This window comes from Mustela lutreola, chromosome 1 (assembly GCF_030435805.1).
Source record: "Mustela lutreola isolate mMusLut2 chromosome 1, mMusLut2.pri, whole genome shotgun sequence".
NCBI classification, from domain to species: Eukaryota; Metazoa; Chordata; class Mammalia; order Carnivora; family Mustelidae; genus Mustela; species Mustela lutreola.
Window position 1 is genome coordinate 182,496,554 of NC_081290.1, and position 19,201 is coordinate 182,515,754.

The 19,201-nt window shown below is 39.0% G+C and overlaps 1 protein-coding gene across 1 annotated transcript in view; it reads right to left on the reverse strand.

Moving 5' to 3' along the window:
* RDX (radixin) overlaps nucleotides 1-17,416 on the reverse strand; it is a 92,089-nt gene extending 74,673 nt beyond the window's left edge. The window contains exons 1-3 of the mRNA XM_059179918.1: nucleotides 17,178-17,416; nucleotides 1,037-1,105; nucleotides 322-393 (exon numbers count right to left, since the gene is read on the reverse strand). Of these exons, the coding sequence (XP_059035901.1) occupies nucleotides 322-333 (12 nt within the window). The 5' untranslated portion in view covers nucleotides 334-393; nucleotides 1,037-1,105; nucleotides 17,178-17,416. The remainder of the gene's footprint in view (nucleotides 1-321; nucleotides 394-1,036; nucleotides 1,106-17,177) is intronic.
* Nucleotides 17,417-19,201: the final 1,785 nt, after the last annotated feature.

Sequence of the window (19,201 nt, forward strand, 5' to 3'; positions counted from 1 at the left end):
TGTGATCTCTGTCAAATAAATAAATAAAATCTTAAAAAAAAAAAAAGTCACAGAGGGGAAGCAGCAGAGCCAGGATATGAACTAAGACAGTTTGGCTCCAGAACCCACGAATTCCCATCTTCACTGCAATGTTGCCTCTACCTCTTCTTCACTGGCTTAGAGTACTTCATTGTAGCCACATTACTCTGAAACAAGCAATAGAGGTATCAGTGCCTTTTTCTTCCCAACAACTCTACCATGACATTTTGCCTTGTTTCAAAAGGAAATTAATGCTACTGATGTTTCATTAACTACGTAGTGGTAAAAGTAAAATACACTTACTGGTTTCGGCATTTTCCTTCTCTTTTTATCACCTTCTTTAAAAAAATTCACTTTTATGAATTCTGATGTCACCTGCAGAACAGAAAAAAGAAAGCATAATATATCTATTACTTTTATATAATATCTTGATGTTAATAATTTGTATAGAATAAAAATTAAAACATTTTAAATTGTGAGTTTAACACAGAGCTCTCTAAAAATAAACAATTTTTAAAAAGAACTGTCTTATTCTAATTTTCAATGTCTTTTACTATCATTTCACCTTTTCTAAAAATATTTATAGCTGTGATTTAAAAGAGCACATATCTCACACAACATAATCTAAAGCCTACCGATCACCAACCCAAAATTTCAATTTACTCAGAGACTACACATAGCAACGAATCAAGACTGCTAAGGACCCAAATGCTGTCTCTGTCTGTGTCCAATTCACCTCTACATCCAGCCTGGGAGAGGAGAGGAACAGTAAAGGGGGAGATACAGATTCAAGTTCAAAAGAGATGAACTCAAGAATACTTTTCAACCTTTCTTCTGTACTGACAAAGACAAAAGGAAATTCTGATTAACATAAACTCTAAAAAGATAACCTTTTAAAAAAAATTATTTTTCTTCTTTAAAGTTTAAAAACCCACATTAAAATAAACTGAGTAGTTTATTTACCTAAGGTGTATTAAACAGCCAAAGAGTACACACTAGCAATCTACATGCTACTCACCAGCAAACTGATGGCCTTCACTGAAATGTAGAGTTGTCCTTGAGGCCAATGTCAAATTTTATCTTCTCCCTGTAGAGCAAAACAAGTGAGTCCTAATCCAAGAAATCCATCATGCTATATTGTCTTAGGGTAAATGTTCTTAAAGACAGCTAACAAACCAACCGAAGGATCTAACATTCTTAATCTTTACTAGTTTGTTCAGAAAAAATGACCCATCATTTCAATTAGAAAACCTTCAGTAAGGTATATTACTACTTGAAAATCAGCTTTCGCTGATAATATCTCTGCCAAGAAAATTCATCCATTATACTAGCATCAACTAAATTAATATATAATTGTTCTAAAACTTCAGTGTCAATTGCTTTTTAATGTTACAATAAACCAGAAAATTCTCCAAATTAAAAAAAAAGTGAAACATCATTTCCCTACATTTTACTCAATCATGGGCCAAAGAGACCTCTCTTTTTTTTTTTTTTTTTTTTTAAAGATTTTATTTATTTATTCGACAGAGAGAGAGAGAGAGGAGGAAGCAGGCTCCCCGCTGAGCAGAGAGCCCGATGTGGGACTCGATCCCAGGACCCTGAGATCATGACCTGAGCCGAAGGCAGCGGCTTAACCCACTGAGCCACCCAGGTGCCCGAGACCTCTCTTTAAAAGAAACTTTCACCTGAGATATTTATCTAATAATTGAGCTATGAAATTCATTTCCTTAAGTCTTAGCTAGGAAATCTTAACACTCCCTCCTACAGTCAGTCACCTGCTTTCATGAACCTAAACTGTACTTGAGACCTATCTTCTCTTTCTGTATCTTCTTTTCATCCCAGTACTGTCTTAATTCATCCTTATCATCTCAGGTCTTAAAAACATCCTCAAAACTGACCTTTTCACATCATTTATAAGTTAGTAATTCTCAAATCTGTATTTCTAGAATTTGCTTGGCTAACTTGCCTTGCTCAATGTCTAGATTATCTCAAATGTAACATGGCCAAAACAGCTAAATCTCTACCCTATAGCAAAATCTGGTTTTCTACAAGTCTTGGTGATGTTATTTCTAGAAAGTTTCATAGTATTTCCTCATGACGTTTGTATTTACTATGTTGGCAGTCACAATCTTCTATTAGTATTCCTAATACTATTAAATTTTCCCTTCCCTTTTGCCTGATTAATCTTGCCAGAAGTTTGCTTAGTTTATTGGTCTAAAGGCCAGCTTTTAGTTTCCTTGATCTTCTGTTTCTTTTATTGTTCTTTTTTTGTTAATTTCTTTTTCCTCATGACTTTTCTTTTTGTTAGTTGGCTTTACTCTGTGGCTCATTTTCTAAGCCCTTAAACTTAAACTTTAAGTAATTCCCATTTTTTTTCTTTTCTAGTATGTGCATCAAGGTCATAGATATGTCCAAGTATCAGGCAGTTTCATACACAAAGTATCCCCCCATATTGTCCAGAACATTTTAAAATAACTTTTATCATTTGAATATATCAAGGATGTAGGTATAACATTCGTATACTTAAATATTAAAAAACATGATCTTTATAACATATTGAAACAATACTTTTTCCTTCATCTATTTCACAGAACACAGAAGTTCTTTAAACTTGTCACACAAATGAGACAGATCATACAAGTACTTTTTATAAGTATTTTATATATTATAAAATATAAAATGATATAATATTATTACTAAAAGTTTACCCCAAACCACACTATTCATTCATATAAAACACTGGGAATTTTTTTTCCTATTTGTACTGTTAGAATGTATTTTAATATCTATAGTGTAACCACTGTATTTTTCTTTTAATCCAGATCTGTTCTAGATTTGCCTTTTTTTTTTTTTAAATAAATGTTTAAACCACTACCAAATGAGCTCTCTAAGTTTTCCAAACTCACATGTACCAAAGGCATTTCAGGTCAATGTGCCTGTTTTAGAACAAAGCAACAACAGAGTTCCTAAAAACACAAATATAAATCTCCTTTTCCAGGATTATTTTTCAAAATGTCTCGCCTTATATTTAAAACCATAACATTTTTCTGAGTGAAATAAGTCAATCAGAGAAAGACAATTATCACATGATTTCACCCATGTGGAATTTAAGAAAAATAGAGGATCATGGGGCAAGGGAGGGAAAAATAAAGTAAGACAAAATCAAAGAGGGTGAGAAACCCCAAGAGATTTTTAACTCTAGGAAACAAACTGAGGGTTGCCAGAGGGGAGGTGGGTGGAGGGATGGAGTAACTGGGTGATGGGCATGAAGGGGGGCACATGATGTGATGAGCACTGGGTGTTTTATCCAACTGATGAATCACTGATCTCTTCTTCTGAAACTAATAATCTACTGTATGTTAATTAACTGAATTAAAATAAAATAAATATCATTTTTCTAAATATCACTTTAGTGGTCCCCCCCCAGGTTTTTATATACAGTTTTTTCATTGGCTCTGCACATTTCCCTTTCCAGTTTTGATCTCTAATCATGACTAAGAAACTTTTTTTTAACTTTCAAATGGAATGGGTCTGGGAACAAAGTGTTTTTTATTATTTATTTCTAACTTTACTATACCATAGCCGAAGAGTTCATTCAGACTTCCTTTATGTTTAGTACATAATTTCATTTCTAACTTTCTGCCTATAAACGACAATAATGTATGTTTTGTGTTTGATAAATTAGATCAAGCCAGATCAAGTACTTAATGTTTTGTTTATAGTTTCCCTACTGTTGCTCATTTTAGTCTACTTAAGCAACTTGAGAAAAAAATGTATTAAAATTTTCCCAGGTAGGACTGTGCATGTTAATTTCTTCTTATACATTGTCACTTTTTAATTTTTTAAGGCTATGCTATTAGGTGAGTACAGGCTTAGAACTGTTATATTTCTCCAGTGAATACTTCCCTCCTCCATAAGGTAATGATTCAACTGCATGCAGAACTCTTAAATTGATTGTTGCTCCCTCAGGATTTGGAGGACATGATTTTTCTGGCATCTGTTACTGCTGATGTGTTATCTACAGTTAATCTAACTCAGTTCTCTGAGATAATCTGCCTTTGCTCTCTGCTTTCAGGAACTTTCTGGGAGGCATTCTTCAGATTTGCTTTTATTTATCTTGTTCAGGATTTGGTAAGCTTTTCCTTATTCTGAAGATGTATGCTTTTCTCAAATTCTGGAAAATTATTAGCCATTGTTTCTCTCTCTCTCTCTCTCTCGCTCTCGCTCTCTCTTTTCATTCAGCAATTCTCACTGGACACATAATACATATTTTATTCTCTAGTCCAAACCTACTTTTTTATATTTTCCAGCTCTTTATCTCTCTCTGCAACATTCCTCGAATCACTAATTCTCTCCAGTTGTTTTTAATGTTTTATCTTTTCAGTAGTTCAGCATTTTGGTAATTATATATTTTTACTTCTAGAAATTTTTTCAGCTTTGTAAAAAAAATTTAATAATGCTATGCTATTTTATAATGTGTTTTAAATCTTCCTTTGATCCCTATGTTTATTTTTTTAAAAGGTTTTATTTATTTCATTTGACGGAGAGAGAAATCAAAGTAGGCAGAGAGGCAGGCAGAGAGAGAGAGGAGGAAGCAGGGTTCCCACTGAGCAGAGAGCCCAATGCGGGGCTTGATCCCAGGATCCTGAGATCAGGACCTGGGCTGAAGGCAGAGGATTAACCCACTGAGCCACCCAGGTGCCCCCTTATGTTTATTTTTTGTCACCACAAAATTTTCCTTTTTTCAGTTCATTATGGTTTATTTCTTTATAGAGTTTGTAATTTTGGACAGAAAACTCATGTCCCTAACCCACTAACCAATGAAGTAGTCCCGCAAGCCCTGAGTTTTATACATGTAGCCTACAAAGCTAATTCAGGTTTGCTCATACCAGAGTATCAGGAATTTTTTTTTAAGTCATTTTTAATTTTTTTAAAAGATTTTATTTATTCATTTAAGAGAGAGAGAGCGCGCGCGTGCACAAGCAGGGGGAGCAGCAGAGGGAGAGGAAGAAGCAGGCTCCCTGCGGAGCAGGCTCCATCCCAGGACCTGGAGATCATGACCTGAGCAGAAGGTAGATGCTTAACCGTCTTGAGACACCAGGTGCCCCTAAAATTTTTTTTTCTTGATTTGGGGTGATGGGTTCAAGCCCCACACTGGGTGCAGAGATTACTTTAATTAATTGATTGATTGATTTTTTTTAAGAGTTTTAATTGCCCTCAGCTAATTTTTACCTTAACTTCTCATTCTGTATTGCATTACCATATCTGATCCCAAAGCTACACACTAAAGAAGTTTGATGACACTCAGGAGAGCCTGCACAGGCACCGATCATGTTATTTATTAAATCACGTGCCTGTTGCATCCTTCCTGTGCAATCTCATCAGTAGGAAGAACAAGGGAAAGAAAGCAAGAACTAATGCCAGAGTATGTAAACAAAGTTAAAGCACTCAAGTTATAGAAAAAGTAGTTAGCAAACACAGGGTAAATAAATATCAAGTATGTAGATTTGCAGAAATTCTGAAGTTATAGGTTAATTTAATACTGGAATGAAACAGAGGTAGGTTTTTCTTTTTTTCCCTTTCCTTTAAAAAATGATTTATCCAAGTTTTCAATACTAGAGTTACTTCAAGTTGTGCTCTTTATAAAAAGGACCAGACCCTTTCAAGAAAAAAAAATTAAAGCTTTAGGTTTAAGAAGAGAGCTCTGAAGACATAAAAGAATAAAGGTATCATAGGCCAACACCCACAAAACCAGATTTTTTACACTAGTGAACTAAGCTTTCAAAATCTCTAATAAACCTGAGGCGTCTGGGTGGCTCAGTGGGTTAAGTCTCTGCCTTTGGCTCAGGTCATGGTCTTAGGGTCCTAGGATCGAGTCCCGAACTGGGCTCTCTGCTCAGCATGGACTCGGCTTCCCTCTCTCTCCCTGCTTGTGATCTGTGTGTCCAAAAAAAAAAAAAAATCCAACAAACCTAACCCAACCGAAACTGTGGGGAGCTGCGGGGGTTGGGGTGGCTAACAAAAGCCTCCATCCATAAGGATGTGGTGGATATCTAAAAATTCATGTTTTTATGTTTCTGTTTCTCAGAGAATACTGTTTCTCTCTTAAAAATCAGGTTAATCTCCACCTTGTTTTGTTCTGTTTTTTAAGATTTATTTGACAGAGAAGAGTTTCAGTGAGCACAAGCAGGGAGTATGGGGGAGGGAGAAGCAGGCTCCTTGCTGAGCATGGAGCTAGAGCAGGGCTCGATCTCAGGAACCTGGGATCATGACCTGAGCTGAAGGAAGACACTTAACCAACTGAGCAACAATGCGCTGTACTTAGAGAAGACTCCACAGTTGTATGCTCTTATACATTAATTCTCTACTAACAAAAATCCGAGAAGACCAAACAAGTCACATTATGGCTATTTTATAGTTAAGAAACAAGGACAACTGCACGAAGATTTCTTGTTCTCAGTCACGCGGGTAATCACTGGCCAAAGAGTCTTTTAACACCTATCCTAGAGTCCAGAGGACTACTATATACTCACCTGTCTTCCCCTATTTGATATTTAAAAAGTACTTGTGGAAATTACCCAAAGAAAATAATAAATGTGTACAATGATAGAGCTGCAAAGATTCTAGTTACAGTGTTATTTATACAAGTGTATATAATACTGAGATATTAGTTAAGTGAACCATGGTATACCTATAGGTTCTGCTAGACTTCGACGCAGCCCATCAAAACGTTACAGAAAAATATTAAATGACATGGGAACATACCTACAAACTACTAAAAAGGCAGGTTATAAAACCACATGTACAGTATCATCACATTTCTTTTTTTACAGTATTAATGTAAAGACTAGTATGATTATACCCCAAAATATCAAGTCTCTATGAATTAAAATGAATCTGTAAATTTCTAAAATAAAAAAGTAGAGCTTTTGTAATAAGAAAAACACTTTCTTTAAAATGAAAGAACAAAATTATTCCAATAAACTGAAGTCAGACCTAGAAATTCACCATAATATTTAATAAAATCTAAGTAGATGAATCTTTTTTCAAAAAGAGAATTTAAAAATTCAAATTTTTGAGGAAAATAATGACTAAGATACATACCTTATGATGAAAACAGATTAATATATTTTATTTAAAATCCTTAGACCCATAGAACAAAATAAATAGCAAAATAAAAGTAATGGAACAGAAAAATATCCAATAGTCACTACAAAAAGTTACTAAGGAAAGTAAATAAATATATATAAAGATATCACTACAAACAAACAAACAAAGATTATCACTCAGACCCCACTCAGTAAATGGTTAAAACACAAACTCTCTACAAACTCTTTACAAAATAAATGCACAACTGTGCTGATTTAAATCACAAATCAAAATGGCTTTAAGGTATTACTGATTATATCTCATTAAACTAGCAAAATAATAATTACACATCCCAATATTGATGAAGCAGTATTGCTAAAAAAATAGATAAATACTGCTGGTAGCACCATAAACTGGCTCAGTGTTTCTAAGAAATAAGTTGTCAATATTAACAGAAGCTCAATTTTTTTTCTGAAAAGGAACTTCTCCTTCTGGAATATATCCCAAAGAAATAAAGAAATACAAAAGAAAGTAATCTGTAGCAAGATATTCTCAGCAGTACTCATGATAAAAGCCAATGATTAAAATTACAATGTTGAAACTCTGATAACATGATGTACTCTTACAGGTTTTCTCTGTATTATGACAAATTGTATAAACATTTACATTAGGATAAGTGATTATGTAACCATTCATTTTAATTATGTAAAACACAGGTATCCTTACAAATATCTTGAAAAACAAACTGGCCACTTAATAATCAGGGTCTTATTTTCTAAATTGGTTATATCTCACTTTATGAGCTTATATGACATATATAAGAATCCCACTTTAAATCTTTTTAGGATCCTGCTGTGTTTTTAGTTATTACTGAAAAATATATATTTTAGTATGTATGTGTATTATGTATATGTATATGTAAATATGTATTTAGTTATTACTGAAAAATATATAACACTTAACACTAAAATAATATTTAACCTCAGTAATACATTTCTAATCTTTACACGATTGCATTAGTTATGTTTTTTCTTTTTTCCTGAAACTAGCCATTTGTTAGTACCAAAATGGACAATTTAATAAAATGTCACATAAAGAGCTAAGATACCAAGACAACCGAGATACGTCTTTGGTTTCCATCTTTAACTGATTCATCTTGAAATCACTGTCAGAGTCTTCCTTTCTTTCTTTTCTTAAAAAAAAAATAAGATAATATATAATCACCTAAACCATTGTATATCAGCGACACTTAATACCAATCAACTCTTCTCCCATCTGCCCTCATAATACATAATTACTGAGAAAAAATTTACTCCCGCCTCCCTACTCTTCCTAAATTTTTTAAAGTGGTCTTACCCTAAATCTCTCTGCTATACTGATTCCCCCAGAAGCAAGGAAGCACAATCAAGGCAAAGACATACTCAACAAGTAGTTTTAAAAGACGCTAAGAGCATACACATTCCCCATTGCCAGAAAATTAACTGTATGGTTATGTACTCTAAATACAATGTTTAGAGGTGCCTGGGTGGCTCTGTTGGTCAATCATCTGCCTTCCACTTAGGTGGCGATCCCAGGGTCCTCGAATTGGAGCCCCACATCTGGCTCTTGGTTCAGCAGGGAGCCTGCTTTTCCCTGTTCCAGTCACTCCCCCTGCTTGTACTCTCTGTCAAATAAATAAATTAAAATCTTAAAAAAATACACACAATGTTTACAGATAAAGAATTTATATGAAACATTCTCTTCTTTGTCCTTTAACTCTGAGGGTGACCCTCAAACCTCCCCTCTACCACAAACAATGGAAAAACAGCCTCATGCTAAACACCCTGAGCTCTATTAAGTCAGTGGCACAACAGGCTCTTCTCACCTGCCAGGTGGTAAAACAGGTGTTAAGTCTAATCCATACTGGCCTATACTGAAGCTTCAATAATTTATACCACACCGCCTAATTTTACTCTTAAGATCTCCTTTTCCTCCATGCCTAACTATAATTTTTTTCCTGTCTTTTGAGACACAGAAGCAATCTCTGAACCAACTCTGACTTCTCCACAGACCAAAAAGTTACAAAAGAATTCCTTTGCCAATTTACTGGGGAATTAGGAAGCAGTGTGACAAAGAGAAATATAAACTAAATTAATAAGGTAACTCTGGAAGTCAAAAACCAACACAATAACAACATCTACAATAAAAAAGTTCTTAATCACTTTTCCCCTGGACGGGCACTTCGGTGAAGCTTGTGAAGCCTTTCCTAGAAAAGCATTTTAAAAATGTGCAAAATAAAATATATTAACATTGCATAATTCCAATTATATTGGAATGCAATTATCGAAATATTAAAATCACACATTTATGACACAGTAATATCTGTGCTTAATTAATCTTTAAATAAAAGTATTTACAAGTGGATCTAATGATTAAACTCCTAAGTAATGATGAGTTTATTTCTCTAACAGTAACAGACTATGAAAATATCTACAATTTCTATTGGTAGTACTGCTAATACTACCAGTTCCCTACACTAATAATGGAAGAAAACATGTTAAAAAGATGCAACATTTTTCCCTATCCAAGTTCAGACACAGGTTTAAAACCTCTACAATACACAGAACTATACTGTATTTTCAGCTCAGTGTTAATACTGAATTTAATAGCAATATTAATGCACCTTTAGCTACATAATGCCATGTCATTCCCGAAGTGAAGCAAAAAGGGCAAAAAAAATTTTAGCTCCATTATGCAAATGAAGGGCAAAATTAAGAAGGCTCGTGAATGAAGAAAGTATCCGTAGAATACTCGCTCTCTAGACACTTTTACATCTATTACCTAATCTTCATAATAACTGCTCTCTTCCCTCTGCCCAAGATAGGATCCCTCATTCTTTTAATAAGGAATTTAATATTCAGATAAATGACCTGCCCAAAGTAATAAAGCTAGTTAACCATCAGAAGTCCTTTTAAACCCTAGTCCTAGGGCTCTTCTGGCTTTCCTATTCTGCCTTTTTTCTGACATTCTAGCTAAGCTCATCTCAAACAATTTTAAGAGCTTTTCAAAAAGCTAAAGCTCATTCTTCTGTTGTTTTCAGGTCAAAAGACTACCTCTAAAAACATTATAAGGTACAGGTTAATATTGGTATAATCACAGTGCACCTGAGTGGCTCACTTGGTTAAGTGTCCAACTCTAGACTTCATTCAGCTCAGGTCTTGATCTCAGGGTTTTGAGTTCAAGCCCACACCCAGCTAGGAGCCGACTTAAAAAATAATACTGGTATAATCACCTCTGTAAATGGGTTTCCTGTAAGGGTGATATGCAGTTCCAAATAAGGTATTAAGTACTTGCTTATGTAGAAAGTGATTTTTGTTCAAAGATATTTTCAAGGAAATGAAATATTCAATATTTTCGAGCAATTTTTACATGCTACTGAAAATGCAAAGCAAATTTCTAAAACTTAAAATATAAAGCAGAATTGCAGTATTAAAAACAAAAGCTTTGGGGCACCTGGGTGGCTCAGTGGGTTAAAGCCTCTGCCTTCGGCTCAGGTAGTGATCTCAGGGTCCTAGGATTGGGCCCCCGCATTGGGCTCTCTGCTCATTGGGAAGCCTGCTTCCTCCTCTCTCTCTCTGCCTGCCTCTCTGCCTACCTGTGATCTCTCTCTCCATCAAATAAATAAATAAAATCTTAAAAAAAAAAAAAAGCTTCACACTGAATTCAGATTCTCTTCTAAAAGAAATCTGTAAATTCAAAGGAACACCTTATCAATATTGTTCCCAAGGTGGGTAGAAAAACAATACATTACCATTTGCATTGATAAATTTTAAACGCTAAAAGCTAAGAAAGCTAAATCCAGTCCAAGTACTTCATTTAACACTTACGAAAACACCAAAAACTAATATAGTAAGTTTTCAAAGATGTAAAAACAGATTCATGTAAGTCACCTTAGCAGCAGGAAAGAAGCAAAGTTCCAAAATGATCTGAATTCTCACATGTCATTCTACGCTTTATAGGTTTCCAAACACCGGACTTTAAAGCAGCTTATTTTCAAGACGAAATAAAGTAATTATGTTTCTTAAATATCTCTTAAATTGGACAAAACTCTTTCATGCAGTCAATAAGGTTATATGCCAGTTCTATCATTAAATATCAGGAGTCCAGAAGATGGCTAACAAAGTTTAATCTGCCCTACACACTCAGTAAAAGCCAACCGGTTCCAGATTCAATTAAGCATGGCTGACATTTCCTGTACCCCCATTCTCCCTTTTATTTGTTGCACTCATGTGCCCGCTCATTCCATACACTAGCCAGGATTTTTGGTTATAAACAACACCTACTCAACTTATTGAAAGTTACTAGTTAACGTACACAAACAATAGGAAAATTTTAAAAATAAAGTAGGAAACAACACTCAAATCTCACATCACAGAAGACTCTGCTTAGAACACTGATGCACTAAATATTAACTCCCGTTCCTACATACAAGAGCATTTAGGCAGTGACCACACTTCATGGTACAGCACATCTATATTACCATTAGTGTGAAGTTCTCAATATCTTACTCCCCAAATACAGAGAGTATTTGGCACAGAAGTATATATGTACCTTTGTTATCTTAAAGTCTGCAAACTTTTTCCCTAAAGGGCCAGGTAAAGGGGCACTTGGGTGGCTCAGTCTCATAAGCATCTGCCTTCAGCTCAGCTGATGATCTCAGTTCTGGAATCAAGCCCTGCATCAGGCTCCTTGCTCAACAGGGAACCTGCTTCTCCCTCTCCCTCTGCTGCTCCCCCTGCTGGTGCTCTCTCTCTGCTCTCTCAAATAAATAAATAAAAATCTTTTTTAAAAGGGACGGGCAAGTAAACTTCTTAGGTTTTCCAAGGCCATATGGTCTCTATTGCAATGACTCTGGGGTTGTAGCATGAAAGCAGCCATAGATAATATGTAAACAAATGTACTACCGTGTTCAAATAAATTTTTATTTATAAAAATGGAATAGGCTGCATTTGGCTAACAGGCCACAGTTTGTCAACCCCTGCCTTCTAAGTATTTTAGCAGAAATCAATGCTTTTCATTTCTTAATTTAAATAAATGTAGTACCCAAGAAGATAGGAACTGACATATTCATGCCAGATTATGTATAACAGATCAGTACTGGATGTGACTTTGGGTGGGGAGAAAGAAAGAATTCAAAACACTTGGTATATGAATAAGGAAAACAATCTAGTAAGAGGAGAATCATAAGAAAGGGCAATCCCAAGGGGCTCCTGGGTGGCTCAGTGGGTTAAAGCTTCTGCCTTCAGCTCAGGTCATGATCTCAGAGTCCTGGAATCGAGCTGCGAACCTGGATGCCCCTGCGGGGGGCCCTGCATAGCAGGGGCCACAGGGGTACACAGGCCCCTCCACAAGTAGCGGGTGAGCCGTGGGAGCCTGTGTGTCAAGGCCGTGGATGGGGGCAGGCAGGGCACGAGCCGATCCTGGAGGCCAGTGGGCGCCCTCACATGTTGGTGCTCATTCGGGACTGGCTGGCTGCGTCCTCTCTGCTCAGCGGGGAGCCTGCTTCCTCCTCTCTCTCTGCCTGCCTCTCTGCCTACTTGTGATCTCTCTGTCAAACAAATAAATAAAATCTTTAAAAAAAAAAAAAGAAAAGAAAAGAAAAAAGGGCAATCCCACTACCCTTACCAGTGACTAGCTAGGTATGGAATAATATATCCCAATCCCAGCCTATGCAACTAAGAAGACATCTGTTGGGGGGCTTCTGGAAAGGGGAGTCCTTCTCATTCCTCTGAGCACTGCAGTATGGATGGCATGCGAGTGCTGCTGAGCCAGATTGTAACAAGACGAAACAGTCTTACTATAAAGGTTAAGGGGGAACACCACAGAGCAGAGAACTGTAAAGAGGAGTCCTTGATGTCACTGAGCTATTCTTGAACCTCCAGACTTCATTATATAAGATCATACATTTCCTCAGTATTTAAGCCAGGTTGAGAATTTTCTATTATTGAGGCCAAAGTATCTTACGTGACAGAAGTCCTTGAAAAAAGATTGCTCACTTCACAGTTTCATTGCAGCTAGTCTTATTTAACTTCAATTTTCCACAAATTAAAGAAAAATTTAAGGTCCCAAAAGCCCATAGAGACTACCTACAACTCAGAAAAAACTATCTGTTACACTTACTGATACTAAAATTTTGTAACTTTACAAATTCTATAATCATGGGGGGAAAACAAAACAATGTGCTGCTACCTCCTTCTTTGATACTGTACCTAAGACACTCCTTCAACAAGGTTTCTTTCCTCTGAATCAGTGGTTGGCAAACTTTTTCTGTAAAGGGCCAGAGAATGAAAACTTTAGGTTTTGCAAAATATATGGCCTCTGATGTTACAGCTCACAAAAGCAGTCATATATAGTATGTAACCAAATGGGATTTCTATGTTCCAATAAAACTTCATTTACAAAATCAGGAAAGCAGGCCACATCTGGCCTGCCAACTAGTTCGTTGACCTCTCCTCTAAATGACTAAAGCAAAGACAGTATCTTTCTCAAACAAATCAACTTGACTAAAACTCAAAAACAGTTTACTTCAAATGTATATAAATTAGGAAGAAAAGTAACCCAGCATGTCTTGAGCATTCTACTCAAATATATTAGAGTGCTTGATGTTAAAAAAAAAAAAAAAGTCATTACCTTACTTTAAATATAACATCTGCAAAATGCAATTTAGAATTGTTATAGAGTAATACATATTATAACAGAAAAACAATACAAAACATGCATATGCACATTTATAACATCTACCTATTGAATAAAACTAAGTATTTTAAATTAGTAAATCTGCAAGTATTTCTACACTGGTTATTCAAAGAAAAAAACTATACAACTTGTAACCTGACCGAACCCTTCTTTTCCAGGAAGCTGAAGCTAGAATTCAGTATTAAATGCAATGAGGAAAGAAGTAAATCCTATGGACTATTTTTCCTTTCCAATCAGTTCCTAATATAAAGACACGTATTTTCAAAGGACACCACTTTCCACTACCAATCATATGCCATACTCTAGGGAGAAAACAAAAATTGAATTTCACCTTCAATCATTAAGCAAGAAAATTTGCACAAACACGTAAACACACTGAGATTATAGGAAATCACACTGTGTGATTTCATATAGGAAATCCCATTGTGTGATTTCATTCAACTGATAAGAATCTGAGAAACATTAATGTTTAACACAGTAATAAACAAATACCCTTTCAAAGTCTGTTACAAAATAACCTTGTTTTTATAGACTTTAAAAATCACAAATACGAGATAAAGTATAGGTTCATCCTTGCATAAGTATTGTCATTTTCCGTACAGAAGGAAGTGCTAATATCAATTATCACTTACGAAAAACATGATGAAACAGGTGGGGGGGTAGTTTTGGGGAGTAAGAGACTTTATTTTCCCTTTACATCTTTCTAGATTTTTAACGTTTGTCATAAAGTGTATTACTTTTATAGTCTTTAAAAATGGTTTAATATTTATGTTCAACAGAAATTAAAATAAAGAAATATACCAAGAACTAAATAAGTAAGAAAAGCAGGAGTCTGTGAAAGAGGCTAAAAACTAAGGAACTCTCTGGTCAGACTGGACACTTCGATCATGGAAGAGGTGAGCTTCACTGATTGCAAAAATAAGGGACCATCTGGAAGAACCTCAGCCATGAGTAACAACACTGCAAGGCTTAAAATAACCTTGTAAGAGGGGAGTCCACAGCAACTTAACCCAGGTCCCCTGAGTCTATCACCCCATGGGTACCATCGGGGTAGTGACCAAGTGTCCATTAGCTTTTGGTCTGCTGGAGGCGCAACCTTTCGAAGACAGGGTGCCTTCTTTGAGTTCCCAGATTCACAGAAGTAGAATAAAATTATGTTAGTTTTACCCTATCAGGTATGCTCCACTGGCACAGCTCAGTCTCTCAGTCTTCGCAATCTTCACAGGACACATTTTTTTTAGGCTTTGGTCTTTGGGAAACATTGGTTAAAATTTGCCATTTTTAATGGCCTAAGTTAAAATGCATTAAATTAAAAATGGATGAAAAAACAAGATTCCCACCGTCACTCCACATTGGAGACTCTAATTAGACTCTACACAAATTATATTAAAAGATTAAGAACTGAAATTAAAATAAAAATATATAAAGACTTCATTTCAACAAAATGCCAAAGATAAAAATGAATAAAATCCAATTCTGCTCTTCCTAATGGTAAAGCAATCAACAAGAAACAACCCTTGCTCCCCTCCCTGAGACTACTGACAGGGAGAGAAGAGCCAAGTCTGTCATCTCTTACCACCAGGAAAAAGAATAATCAGTTTAAGTTCCAGTTAAGCAATGACAAAGTCTAAAAACAAAAGACTCAACATACTTTACTCACATCAAAATTAATTATCTTTTTCTACAAATATTTCTGAGTCTCTCCTACACAATCTTCCATGTGTAGGGCTACAGGCAGGAACAAAACAATGTATAATCCACAAGAATTTAACATTTCTAAATGTCATAATCAAATTTTGCCTCATTGAAATAAAACTGTAAAGAACTGCAATGTGTATCTATTCATTCCTTAATAATAATATATCAACTGCTTGTTAAATTCCATCCTACATAAAAAAGTGATTAAGCAAAGAAATAAAGTCAGGACAATCCTTTTTTAAAGCATTATTATTAACTTCAAAAGGAGTGTTCTACCCTTTGTCATTTGCCACATTTTTATCCTATTAGTCTCCGAAAGATAAAACACACCGGAGTTCTGAAATTTTTTTTTTTTTTTAAAGTGCAATCCTGAATAGTAATCTCTTCTCAAATCTAATAATGCTGTTTTGAGGAATGGATTAGGCCATTATTTATTTACCCAGCCAAATGAACGGGGCAATTGTTTATTCAGAGCTCCGTCTGAAATATAAAAGAGTATTTAGTGTTCTAAAAAATGTATGCTTCCGAAACAATAGATTGCAATGTGGATGTCCAAGTACTCCTGTATCAAATAAACCCTGATTATCGTCGACTTTTACATTTGCATCATGCCAGCCTTAGGGCCACAGGACTGATTAAAACGTCCTCTACACATTCTCAACTCTATTTTTAAATTTATCTCTGGTGAAACTGACTTCACATTCCCAATCTCATTAATCACCACCACTCCTTGGGGTGGGGGGTGGGGGGGGGTAACCAAATGCTGGGAAGGGCTGAAGAATCCTGCCGTACCTGTACGGGAAGCGAGGCGCCTCACTGAACGGACAGAACCCAGCGCCCCTCTTTCGGAGGGAGCCCGGAAATGAAGTTGAGAAGCCGTCCCGGGAGGGGGGGACCGTAAGGTCCTCAACTTGGGTGGTGGGGTCTGAGACCCCAGGCCGGGCTGCCCGCAGGGCCGGGCAAAGTTGGGCGGCTCCGAGGCCGCCGCAGCCCCAGCAGCAGCAGCAGCAGCAGGTAGAGCGAGCGGGCCGGCCGGGAGCCGCCGGCCTGCGGGTGCGGGTGCCGGGAGCCGCTCCGCGCCCCAAACCCCGGAATGCAACATCCCTCTTGCCACTAGGGAGAACGCACGCTCTCTAGTAATTCAACACCCTTACTTTCAAACGGGAGGCCGGGGGGGGGGGGGGCGGTGGGTTGGGGAAGAAGTTCTAATAAATCCCCCCACACAGACTGCAAAACGTAATTCTACCCGCGCGGGCTGGATTTTCAGAGTCCCCTGAAGGCACCGGCCAGGCCGCGCTGGGGCCGCGCCCAGGCGGCGGGAAGCCGCGGCTTCCGCGGAGCTGGGGGGTCCAGGGCCCACCCCGAGGGCGGCCCGCGCGCCCGAGCGGAGCAGAAACGCGCGGCGCCTGCTTCGGGCCGCGCCCCGCCGCTCTCGCCTGCCCCGAGGTTCGGCCGGGCCCGCCGGGCCGTTAGAGCGGCGGCGCCGCGGCCCGCGGGGCGCGAACAGAGAGACGCGCGAGGCCCTCGCGGCGCGGCCGCCGGACAGCGCGGGCCCCGCAACTTCTCGCCGCCACCTCAGCGTCTCCGGCGCCGCCTGGGGAACAGGGGTGGGGGAAGGGAGGGCGCCGGCGGCTTACCCTGAGAGCGAGCGGCTCCTTCCCGCCCCGAGCGCGGCTGGGGCGCTGCGCGGCGGCGCCGGGCGTCGCGGCGGCGGCAGGAGGGACAGGCGGCGGTGGGAAGCGCTGGGCCGCCGGAGACGAGAGGCGCCGCCACCGCCGCAGACAGCTCCGCAATATGGCCGCCCGGCGGCTCCTCGGGGGGAAAGGCGGGGCTGCCCCGCGCCCCCCGCCTCCCCCTGCCGGCCGGCCGGCCTCGCGCCGCGGCCTGAGCGCCAACGCCGCCGCCGCCGCCGCCGTGAGGGCCGCCCGCGCCCCGCCCCCCGCGCTCGCTCCGGACCGCCGCACGCCGCGTCGCCGGGGGTCGTGGAGCGGGGTGGGGACGCGCGAGGGTGGGCCTCCTACAGGGAGCGCGGCGGGAAGCCCTTCCTGGCGGGACTGGGCTGCAGGGACGCGGGCTGTGAGGGCGCCCGCCGCAACCCACCCCCCCACCCCCCCCGCCAGTGGAAACTTGAAACTCCCGCTGGTGCCAGAAAACTCGCCCAGGGCGTTTCCATCGCCCCCGAGGAGGGACTCCTCTTCCCGGAGGGGATCCTGAACCGATCGGGTATGACTTGGCCGCTCAGCTGGAGAATCCAGGACCAGGAGACGGAAACCGACCTATCTTAGAGAAATTTGTGTCTAATGATTGTAGCAGTTTTTACCCAACTAGGAAAACTTGCTTTTTCGGATAACTCCACCAAAACCTCGATGGTCATGTCCCCAGTCGCGAGTGCAGATTTTTATCCTTTAGACAAGGATATTTGATCATTTTTTATTACCACCGACATTTTTGGGGGGGAGTTGACCAAGAAGGAAAAACTGGAACTGAGGCCCCCCAAAAGCAGCCAAACCTAAATTATCCTAGAATTGGAGGTTAGACAGTTGGTCCTCGCCTAACCCCAGGCCGCTCTCTTTAGTCAGTGGTTGGGACTAGACAGACTCTTCCTAGTCTCTGTTCTCCCATCCTCTCCGTGTCTTCTGGGATTCAAAGAGCAACACCTGCTAGGAGTAAACATGAACGGTAGTGCACAAAACCAGATCGGTCCAGCTTGCCCCGTTTGCAGTCTTCCTGTAGTTTACCTTTTATGAACAAACTTGAGATTCAAATAAAATCTCAAGAGTGTACTTAACTTTTATAGAACAAATAATTCCTATCCTTCCTGCGTTAGCATTTGTCTTCCCTGAGAGGGTAGCGTTTCCAGAAACTCTTTCACTTAGGTTCACTAAGCTCCATCCCAGCTTCAGTGAGTCTCCCCCATTGCCCTCTGCGACCTATCTGAACAATTAAAAACCCTTTGAGTTAAAGGTCTTTAGATGGCAAATTCCTCAAGGATGGGAACCAGGTGTGTGCTTTTTCTTAACTAAAAGATTACTCCCTGACTTTATCCCCAGGGTGCAAGGATCAGGCAGGTAATTGTTCAACCTTCCACAATCAAGTTGCATGAGTAAAGATAGTCAAAGTATTAGGTAAATTCCTGGAGAGTACACTAATCAAGCAAAAGTATGCAACATACACACTTTTACATACTTTTGCAATAAAAACAAAGGATTCCCTATCGTTTGTCACATGCTAGGCACTAGAGCAACAGGCTTTTCACATGAGCATCTCTTTTGATAATTACAACAACCCTGTGTTTGGGGTCAATATTAGCATTGACCCCTTTTTAAAAAAAAATCATCGAGGGGCGCCTGGGTGGCTCAGTGGGTTAAGCCGCTGCCTTCGGCTCAGGTCATGATCTCAGCGTCCTGGGATCGAGCCCCGCATCGGGCTCTCTGCTCCGCAGGGAGCCTGCTTCCCTTTCTCTCTCTCTCTGCCTGCCTCTCTGCCTACTTGTGATCTCTGTCTGTCGAATAAATAAATAAAATCTTTAAAAAAAAAAAAATAAAAAAAATAAAAAATAAAAAAAAATAAAAAAAAATCATCGAATAAAGAGCCTCAAAGGAGTTAAGTAATCTGTAACACAGCCAGGAAGTGGCAGAGCAATGACCAAACCTAGTTATAT